This window comes from Ruditapes philippinarum, unplaced genomic scaffold (genome assembly GCF_026571515.1).
Source record: "Ruditapes philippinarum isolate M1 unplaced genomic scaffold, ASM2657151v2 ctg22251_1_1_1_1, whole genome shotgun sequence".
Taxonomy (NCBI): domain Eukaryota; kingdom Metazoa; phylum Mollusca; class Bivalvia; order Venerida; family Veneridae; genus Ruditapes; species Ruditapes philippinarum.
This window is the reverse complement of record NW_026864952.1, coordinates 1-11,597: the sequence shown is the minus strand read 5'-3', so window position 1 is coordinate 11,597 and position 11,597 is coordinate 1. Positions and strand designations below refer to the sequence as shown.

Here is an 11,597-nt window from a genome sequence, read left to right as displayed (position 1 = left end):
AGAAAATAAAACCCCCCGAAAAAAAAAGCCCAAAAATGGAAAAATTGAAAAATTTTTTTGGGGCTCTTTTGATTAGCCTGTTCATGGCCCGGTATTCAAGTGAAAACTAAGAAAAAAATTATCGGATTGACAGAGAGACAAACACAAGTATTCCTACTGAGGATCATAGTGCACGTTATGTTTTACCGTAAGAGAGCCTTATAAACAAAGAAACCATTGATTTAAATGTAAAATAACCTTTTTTGCCCCGGCTCTCAAGTTATATTTTAATACCCAACTGCGTTTTACATTGTGTAAAATTATTTATCACGGGACACTTGTATAGATACCAATACCGGAACAAGAATTATTTATTACCTGTTCTGATGATTGTCCATCTTCTATATTATTTGCAGGATAACACACAGCATTCTTCAAATTCCGTTGATGATTCATAGATATTTTTCCACAAATTTCATAACAATCCTGGTAAGAAAGTAATAGATATCAAAATGCATTTTCAATTTAGTGTAACAGGATATCAAAGCAATGTTATTAGATAGATCGAAAAAATATAGATATTTTAATTTGACGCAAGATATGCGCCGTGGGAACATCCTGTTACTTAGTTGTTTCTACCTCTATACATCAACAACAATTTAATTTAAAATGTTATTTGGGTTTTAATGACACTGTTAACAACATACATAAAACTAACTCATTGCTTACCACTCATATATCAGTGCAATTTAAGATTTGGATTATTGTCTATACATGTATATATTTCAGGTTAAATTTAAAGGTACATCATGCCTAAGAAATAGTTGAATATTTTCTTCTTCTAAAGTGTTTAAATAATTGTTTAAGATAATTTTAGATGCTTGTTTCCTGAAGAAAGTAGCAAAAAATGTGGTATAATTTGTCATAAAAGTAGCAAAATATAAACAGAGTAGTAATTTGATTTTCATACAAAATGCCAATTCATTATAGCTGTACTGATTACCAAAATAGCAACAGATGAAAAAGATGGTTCAGGTAATTGGTCAATGAGTAACTTTTTGATTACTATAACAGTAAACCAAAATCAAAAAGCTTTTGAGAAATATAAAGTAAATAAAGGTATTTCTGAGGCATACAGGGCCTTTAATACGCCTCTTACTACGATAATCTTCAACAAAATATCCGTGTTTTCTTGATCTTTATCTTTCAATATTTCGTATGCATCTGTCCAGGGGATGTCATACAACTCTGAATACTGTTCGGCTATTTTGGTTGGACGATTTGGATCACTAAGATCTGCAATATTTGGATTGTTGTCCGTCAGACGTGCTCCAGCGACCTTTGATAATCTAATAACAGATTTTATATTGTAAAGATAAAAAATAATTAGATCAATTACAATGTTATACATTTTACTTAAAATAAAATTTGTACATTATCAGTATTACAATATTATCAGCAAAACCCGTTTTGACATAAGCTCCACAATGGAAATATGAGGTTAAGTTCTCCTAGGTATGGTGTTTGTGATATATTTACATTTCTTATACATTGATTTTTGTTTTTATTAATTGGTCGTGCATTGAATATGTTTAACCATACTATTGCATAATTATGAAATAAATCTATCTATCTTTTAAATATTGATAACGTTTGAAAGTATTGACTGAGTTGTACAGCCAAACTTGTCAATCTTTACATCTGTTAATTACAATTGTTCGAGTTCCGTTTGAAATTAACTCCTATAATTTTCATTCATTATATATTCCGTCATTTTTTTAAATTAATGCATAATCATAAACATTGATCATTGATTTTAAATGGATTGTTATATGATAAAAAAAACTAGTTTGCACAATTTCTTTTTTCATTCATATAAACATTAAGTCTTCATACGTATTTACATTTCATTGCAAAAGAAAATACAACTAAGCTTTGGCATAGTAGAAACATGATCCTGTGAAACGTAATCATAATGCATGTAGTATGTAGACATAAAAGGGACAGTGATATCTTTAAACGGGTGTAAGATGTTTTTTGTGTGTGTTTTTTTAATGTTTCTTTCGTTATGTTTTATATTTATTCTTTTAGTGACAAATTAATATTTTGATAATGTCATGTGACTATATTTCTTTACTAATTCTACTATGGGCTGTGAAATGAAGAATCGTATTGCTTATGTTAAGAAATGAATTTTCTATTCTAACAATTTTTGATATGTGAAGGCTGAAATTGTGCAGATACTAAACTGTTATCACTAGTTTTGTGCAGATACTAAAAAGTTATCACTAGTTAAGTTGTTTGTACCTACCAAGCTAGAAAGATATGATCTAAATCGTGTGGATTGTAATTATTCTCATACTAACTATGTAAATGTTAATTCATAATACTTTGTTATGCTTTGATTCTTGTCAAACCCTTAAGAGAAGAATAACATACATACATAGTGAATAACTAGTATAATTTATTAAGATATCTATTTATATTTCATCGCTTTCTATGTTTAACTTTCTACATTTAAAGCATAAACTTGTATACTTTATGATATTGACTCAACACTGATCTGCCTTACTATTAAGTAACTTTGTCATACCTATTATACGCACTTTCTTTGTCTTCCCTTAACTGTCTCATCTCTTCATGCAAAGTCCGCATCTGATCTTTTAAATTATTATAATCTTCTTTTCTGACGTATCTTAACTGAAAACTTAACACAAATTACAGTCTTTTTCATTAATTTAAAATGAACTGACATAACACACTTACTTGTTTTCCATGAGCTTTCGACATAAAATGTACACATTTACATTACGTGTAGTAACATTATACGAGTATGTTGTTGCCTTAATCATAAAAAAATATCATTTTCTGGAAACAAATGTGCTTTAAGAAAATACTTATGTGGTGTTGTATTTTCTTCTCTTTTGAAGTAAAGTTTAAATAAATGTAAGTTATCAATACTCACTTTAATGTTAACTTTTATTTTTACGAAAAATTAACATCAAACATTTTACTTCTTATATACTTAAATAACTGCCTCAACTATAAAGCGAAATAATTTAAATAAAGACGCTATCAAATTTAACATGTTTTTATTAAACCTTGTTTTGTTTTCTCTTGTGCAAGCACTTATACGATCAATTAGTGCTGCATGGCCATGTAGCCACTCTGGAACTTTTCTACGTATTGAATCCGCATTTGTTCGTGGTTCCAGAAACAGATAGGGTTCGTCTAAGAGTTCAGAGTATGACAACGTAAGAGAATTAGTGGACTTGTCAAGCATACTCTGCATTTCGTCAAACATTTGCTTCCGTCTGAAATATAAAAAGTAGATATGGTTATATTAAAATTTTATTATACATCTGTTGTTATATCATTAAATGTTTTTGTGACGACAATTTAATTAATAAGAGAAAGAAAGATTTGGCATTTATGTGACTGGCTAAAACTGGCCTCAGGTCAATTGTAAGGTAACGTGTAACCAACACTGAAAAGTCTTTTACTCTATCTCAATCCATTGAGAAGTTGCAGCACTTTGAAATCAGTTTTGATGGAAAAAGACAATGCAAAATAGTGATTTTTTGCAATTATGAGACGTCCCCTGTTGCCATGGTAACAGAAAATTTAAGATTGAGCATGCTGTAACAGAGGCTATGATCCAGTCAAAATTTGTGCCAAGTATCATCAGTATTTAAGCATTTGTCATAGTTTCATAGCAGTTTGTAACTTGTAACAGGAGGCTTTTAAAGAAAACGGACATTTTTTACAATATGCTCATGAGGTAAAGAGTAAATTAAAAAATCAAAAATGCTACAAAACAACATTTTTTCACCAAAATTAGGTGAAAGGCCACGTGTTAACATAGAAGGTTTGGTAATTCCAAGGTTTTTAATCTTTTTTGTTAACCCTTTACCTCGTTTAGACGTGTTTTGACGGCTTTTAGACCCCTCTTTAAGGCCTCAAACAGTAAAAAACTACCCTTATTAGGCCCTATACACTGTTTTTCGTTTGAGAAATGTTGTAAAAAAGTGACCACTTTTTCGGCGCCGTCCCCCATCAAACAGGTACATAAGGGGTTGCCAGAAGGGGATGCGCCCCCCCGCTGAAAGGCCTTTTACTCTATATCAATCATATCAATCCATTGAGAAATTGCAGCACTTTGAAATCAGTTTTGACGAAAAAAAAAAAACAATGCAAAATACTGATTTTTTGGCAATTTTGAAACGTTCCGCCGTTGCCATTGTAACGGATAATTTCAAATTGAGCATGCTGTTACAGAGTCTATGGTCTAGTCAACATTTGTATTAAGTTTCATCAGTATTGAAGCATTTGCCATAGTTTCATAGCAGTATGAACTTGTAACAGGATGCTTTTCAATGAAAACGGCCATTTTGCACAATATGCTCATGAGGTAAAGGTTTTATTGAAATCAAGGGAAGAAAGTGATAAATAGCGTCCGTTTAGAATACATGTATAGTCAATGAATGTTCAAACTGCACTTACTTTTCTACTGTTTCCTTAATCGCTTTGCATCTATTTGAAACTGAATCAGATTTAACTGATCCGGATTTTCTGTCGATGTTCAGATTCACTTCAAGTCTCGAAACAATCTTGACAAGTGTTTCAGTCTCAGTTTTGCAGCTGGAATAGTTGGAAAAATGTATATTTTCAACAATTAGATAAATGTAGATCACATTTTTCTATTTTCTTTACCGTCGTGAATTTATAAACAATTTAGAATAAAATTATTAGGATTGATTAATTTTTTTCTTACTGTTAAAAATATAAATGTGTAACTTGAAAAGCTAAGATACGAAATATGGAAATCATTTTATTCTTTACTTATTATCGCACTAGATAACAGAAAGTGTCATACTTTCATTTCATAAATATAGAGTAAAACTTACCTATATAAGGATAAGATGTACAGCTGTATGTATTTAAGTATGTTTCAAACAGGCGTTTGTGGAGCACATAATTGCATATTTTTATGTGAAATCATATGCGTTTACAATCTTTTTAAAGCTTAAACGAACGCTAGGTGTTTATGCTACACAACATTAAACAATATATATACAATATATTACTCTCCTGACAGACAGAGCGGGCGGTGCATTATATCATACTATATAGGCATGGCATAAAAAGTCAAATGATGTGGAACCTGAAAAATGTGCTGTCCAAAGTTATTCTTACGCTCATTTGCAATTCATAAGGTTCAACATCAATTATAGCTAATGTTTTATTTTTGAACCGCAAGATTAAACCAGGATACCGTTTTCGTTATGTATATTGCCATTTGTGCTCAAGGATCATATCTGAAGAATGTTGCGTTAACTAAAATTACGCGAATTATTTATTTGAGTTAATGAAATTTGATTTATACTAACGTACCTGACCAGTTTTTTATGCACACTTTTAAATGTATCAACAAGTGTACGGGGATCGTCACTTTGAGAATGTTTTTCTCCACTTAGATATGAAAATATCAAGTTACCCATTTCCTCCACTCTGAATGCAAGCCCTTCTATCCTGCAAAATGCCAAACATATTGAAATTCATTTTTGTATTTTCTGATCGCAGATCAGGAAATACAATGCTGACATTCAATCTCTGGAACAGCGCTTCACGACAACCAAACAACAAGTAGTTAAAACTAGCGATGTAAAAGAAGTAAATATGTTTATTTTGTTAAAAGTATCAAACAAATCACAACGCATTCGAAGTTTCAAAGTAGCGTTTGTTTACAGAATTGTCAATAAATGCACACTCACAATTTACGCGGATGAATATCATTTTAATCAATGAAAACTTCTCGGTTATTTCCGTAAAGCTTCGGATTATTGTGATCAGAATTGAACGCCCTCTAAACGAACATTTGGTATTGAAACTTTATGAAAAATAAAGAAAGGATGTTATGTTGACTCAAGGACAGGGACGAATTTATGGCAGCCGACGATCGATAATCAATTTCTACACACACGTTAACAAAATGCTTTTTTTAGCGATGTCGATTACCAAATACTTCAGAGCGTATAACACAAATAAATCTTACTGTCGAGTAGTGGAATATATATATGTCGGACTGTTTTGGCAAGAAGAATTTCGCTAAATTATTTACATCAGTGTTTAACAACAGGTTTATCGTGAACAAAATACCTCAAATTTATAAGGATTACAAACTCTAAATGGAAATTCTAAATTTAGAATTATTTGATTTTATTCAGGTTTTTCTTCGTATAACCTCCCCGTAGAGCAGGGGTAACGCGCTCGTTTAGCGTGTGAGAGGTCTGGGGTTCAAATCCCAGTCGAGACAAATGTTTTTTGTGCATTTTAATGTCCTTTTATGGAAGAAGCAACGATATGCAAGGATAAAGTTTAGCCGTCAAAAGAAAATGAACATAAATGATTTTTTGATGCAACTGTAGTCATGCAAAATTCCGTATGTATCAAACTCAAACTGTGATAGTGAAAAATCTAAACGCAGTTGCTGCATATCGGTGCCCAGCAAGATCATTATAGTTTATAAAAATAAACTTATACAGGAAAATACATACAGATAAACAGTACAATTTAGATTGCAAAGATCAGGAAATACCACAGAGCTTACATATTTTTATTTAATATTTTTTAAATTGTAATTTTAGCAATAGTTTTTTCCAGCAGATTGGAAGACACTGATTCATAAAACTTTCGTGTTTTAATTGAAAAATATATTGTTTTTAGTGCATTTTGGTATTATATTGCACAGTATATGTCTTTCATCACATTTTCGGAATCATTCAATGAAAAATACAAACATTTAGTGTTATATTACCGTGCTGTATTATACTAAAATAGTAAAAATCAGGTTATATTTTCTAAATATAGCATGTTATGGAGTTCAAATTTATAATGCACACAAGGGCAACATTACCATAAAATTCGACCGTCAAAATAGCTTTTGACAGAGATGTGGTATTTATAGAAGGAAAACATCTAAGCAATATCCGGAAAATATCTGGAAATTATATCATCTCCTGTGACCTAGACATTGCAAATATAAACCTAAATACATGTATCACACTTGTAGTCATGATAGTTATCATTTGTGTTACAATCCATCAATAAGTGATGCTTATATAGTCCCCGTACGCAGACTTTGACCTCTCTATGTGACCTTAATTTTGGTAACAGGGACCTGGATTATATGCACTATAAGCCCCACAATTGTGAACATTTGTGCCAAGTTACATTAATATCCCCCGATAAATATAGATAAATATAGAAGTTCGGCTTCGAACAAGCAATTTTCAATGACCTCTAAGTGTGATCTTAACATTTAACCTAGCAACCTTGTTCATGCACGTGACATTGCTTCTCAAAGTGGTGAACATTTCAATGAAGTTTCATTAAAAGCAGCTCAACATGCGTCGAAGAGATATGCTCTGGATATTATTGCTATATTTTTATCATCTTTTTTTTTATTAATTTTTTATCATCTTTAGTGATATTGACCTTGCATATATTTACCTAAATTACATGTTTCAAACCAGATAAGATAATGACCATTTGTGTTGAATAGCAAATTTCAATAAATATTATTTGTCATGAGTTAACGAACGAAATCAAAATACGATTTGGAATTGACACTGGTACTGCAAAATAAAATATTGATTTTCTCTCCTCCAAAAGTTTGCAAAATGAGCATTTCATGTTAAAGCAATATTTCTAAACTGATTCAAAAATTCAAACTCGCTAAACATCAGTTACATACAACTTTATCTAAGAACATTACTGCTGCGCCTCCGAAATGTCGGAAGAAATCAGATTATTATGCATGTTAAAATACTGCAAATGTCTGACCATAGTGAAAAAATCTTACTCGTTGAATTCAGATAGACGTATTTGCGAATCTGAAACGCATTTCTTGATCCCTGCTAAAGCTTTTCCGATTTCATCTGCCCCTGAGTAAACTTTGCCGGATGTAGGCCTAGTCATTGCCCACATGTCTTTAATCATTTGGTCTTGACTTCGTTTCTCTTTCCGCGCGACATCCTTTTTGTCATGTCCACTGTATAATATTGGCAAGAGGTAAATTTGAGATATTCAAAAAACATAACATCTTGAATAATATAGTTATCAATAAAAAGTTCATATTCCTGGTACAGCAACTCAATAAAGATCAAAGTTTGCCCGTGCAAAAAGTAAAAAAAAACGACAGAAGAAATATACCTCACGAAGTATTTGAACTGAGCGTTATTGAAATTTAAAGACAATTAATTTAAATATGAAAAAAAAGTACATTGAGGAGAGAAGTTGCTTTTCTGACATCATATGACTGGTCTTTTGGCATATGTTTGTCATTATTCACTCAGTCCTACAACTTTCGTGATTATGTTACCGTGCTGTATTATATTCAATAAACTCCATATCAGGGTATATTTTCTGAATATAGCATGCTATATCATTCAAATTATATTATCAAACGTTATATTATCAAAAATGCAGTTGGCCGTTTAATGCATGAACATTCGTTCTTTGAGATATGAAAATGACTAAATAAACGAAGTATTAAACTTTACTAATACTGACTTCAAAAAGTTACTATAAAGTTAGTTATGGGCCACAATTTGTATATGAGATAAAATATGACTGACTTTCAGTATTACCTTTTTAAATCAAGTTTTCTTTTGTGAAGCCTTAAGCGACTTTCACGGACAGCTTCTACCTCTTTGCATGCATTTCCTTTTGCTTTTTTAAGAGGTGTTGTATCATCCCATGCATTAATCTCCTCCAGTAATAATGTTACTTCTGATTCGATACTTAAAGCAAATTTGATATGATACGATAAAGTAACTTCAAATTCAATTTTCAACATTTAAACATGTACTGCTTGATTAAAGATAACGCCAAATTCTATTAAATTCCGGACTCTTTTCAAAGTTTACCACTTATTTTACAAAATAACATGGGTTGATCATGTTAAAATCCCACCACCAAGTTTTAACCGATCGATAGATTTCTATGATAATCATTTCATTAAAATGTAACATTTAATTCTTCTAGAATGGATCTGACAGATGTATGAAAAAACAAAAAAACGTTGTCCATATTAAGTTGGAAGCCACGGCTCTCATTTCCAATTCAGTTAACAATATTCTAGCCTATGAATATCATTGTTAAATACTCCCGGGTAGTTTTGAATTGCAAATTTTCAATAAATATTTTTTGTCATGAGTTAACGAACGAAATCAAAATACGATTTGGAATTGACACTGGTACTGCAAAATAAAATATTGTTTTTCTCTCCCCCAAAAGTTTGCAAAACGAGCATTTCATGTTAAGGCAATATTTTTAAAACTGATTCAAAAATTCAAACTCGCTAAACATCAGTTACATACAACTATATCTAAGAACATTACTGCTGCGCCTCCGAAATGTCGGAAGAAATCAGATTATTATGCATGTTAAAATACTGTGAATGTCTGATCATAGTGAAAAAAGCTTACTCGTTGAATTCAGATAGACGAATTTGCGAATCTGAAACGTATTTCTTGATCCCTGCTAAAGCTTTTCCGATTTCATCTCCCCCTGAGTTTACTTTGCCGAATGTAGGCCTAATCATTGCCCACATTTCTTTAATCATTTGGTCTTGACTTCGTTTCTCTTTCCGCGCAACATCCTCTTTGTCATGTCCACTGTATAATATTGGCAAGAGGTATATTTGTGATCTTCAAAAACATAACATCTTGAATAATATAGTTTTCATAAAAATGCCTATATTCCTGGTACAGCAATTCAATAAAGATCAAAGTTTGCCCGTACAAGAAAGTAAAAACGTCAGAAGAAATATACCTCACGAAGTATTTGAACTGAGCGTTATTGAAATTTAAAGAAAAGCAAAAAGATCCATTTTCACATCCTAACAGGAAAGATAATTTATTTAATTATGAAATAAAATACATTGTGGAGAGAAGTTGTTTTTTCTGACATCATATGACTGGTCTTTTGGCACATGTTTGTCATTATTCACTCAGTCCTTTGACTTTAGTGATTATGTTAGCGTGCTGTATTATACTCAATAAACTCCAAATCAGGGTATATTTTCTAAATGTAGCATGCTATGTTATTCAAATAATATTATCAAACGTTATATTATCAAAAATGCAATTGGCCGTTTAATGCATGAACATTCGTTCTTTGAGATATGAAAATGACTAAATTAACGAAGTATTAAACTTTACTATTTAAAAACTACTTACTTCAAAAAGTTACTATTAATATGGTTATGGACCACAATTTGTATATGAGATACAATATTACTGACTTTCAGTATTACCTTTTCAAATCAAGTTTTCTATCGCGAAGCTTCAAGCGACTTTCACGGAGAGCTTCTACCTCTTTGCATGCATTTCCTTTTGCTTTTTTAAGAGGTGTTGTATCATCCCATGCATTAATCTCCTCTAGTAAAGAATTTACTTCTGTTTCGATTCTTAAAGCAAGATTGTACATGATACTATTTAGATTCATGCAGAAGACACTATGCATAAAATAAAAATATGCCTTTCAATGCTTTCTTTATCATAGACAGAATGTCAACAAAAATGCTTAATTTAGAATAATTGAAAAATCATAAGATTTAAAATGCAGGTTATGACGTTTTTGGAAGCAATACCGCCTTCCTTTTTGCTCTTGTTCCAATGCGTTGAAACTACATTATATACGCATACGCGTAATATCCTTTTATGCCATTTAAGCAAATCAAAACAAGAATATGTGAAAAGTTTTCGATACCTTGAATATCGTTTCATAGAAATTGATAAACGCCTTTTCATTGGACTGTTTAGGAAAATAAAACTGTGAACGTGTGATGCGTAAATGCTTATATATATTTTTTATAATTGTTGACTTTATAAAGAAATGCTTGTTCAAGTGTGAACTAAACAGTTTTTATCATTTTTTTTCAGATTCAAAATCACCTTCCATCACTACTATAAGTATATATACATTAGTTACATTTGCATATCATTCAAACAATAACTTACTCATCTAAGTTTTCCCGTGTAACCGACACATGTTGCTTTATTTTATCCAAATAATTTGCGATATCTACTTTGCCTGAAGTATTCTTGTCTTTATGAATTATTGTCAAGATATCTTTAATCGCCTGTTCTTGTTTCTTTGTAAGTTTTCTTGGGTCTTCCTTTTTCTCCTTTTCGCTGAAAAACATTTATTTTGCAAAAGCTATACAAAAGGTTGTTATATATGATTGAGTACAATACAGAATTCTATTGGAAGGGTTCACAGCTATGAGACCTATACTGGAAGAGGCGCAAGCAGAGTCTGATATAGAATTTGTAGCTATGGACGAGTCTAATAGAAAAAGTATTGTTCTCAACAATATACATGTATATTTCACACCACCACGTACATTATGCATTTCATAAACAGTAAATATTCTTGATTTTGAAAATGAAAACGCGGCTATATGAAATACGATATGCATCTGATATAGATATGTTGGATTCTGCAAATAAGGGTAAGATATGCATTTATATGTATGTTTTGAATACTGAAAATGGAAAAGAAGCTAAAATGATATAATTAGATCAAGTCATGATTTTTATAGGAATATC

General features: G+C 31.2%; 1 protein-coding gene across 1 annotated transcript; it reads right to left on the bottom strand.

The window, feature by feature from the left end:
- Positions 1 to 357: 357 nt before the first annotated feature.
- LOC132727383 (uncharacterized) lies at positions 358 to 11,191 on the bottom strand (the record flags this gene model as incomplete). The annotated part of the gene is made up of 11 exons (XM_060712832.1): positions 11,007 to 11,191; positions 10,301 to 10,453; positions 9,471 to 9,659; positions 8,631 to 8,783; positions 7,844 to 8,032; positions 5,374 to 5,511; positions 4,483 to 4,620; positions 3,081 to 3,293; positions 2,573 to 2,686; positions 1,139 to 1,328; positions 358 to 465 (listed from the first exon to the last, which is right to left on the bottom strand). Coding segments are annotated over exons 1-11 (1,770 nt in total), but the record flags the coding sequence as incomplete, so codon positions are not given.
- Positions 11,192 to 11,597: the final 406 nt, after the last annotated feature.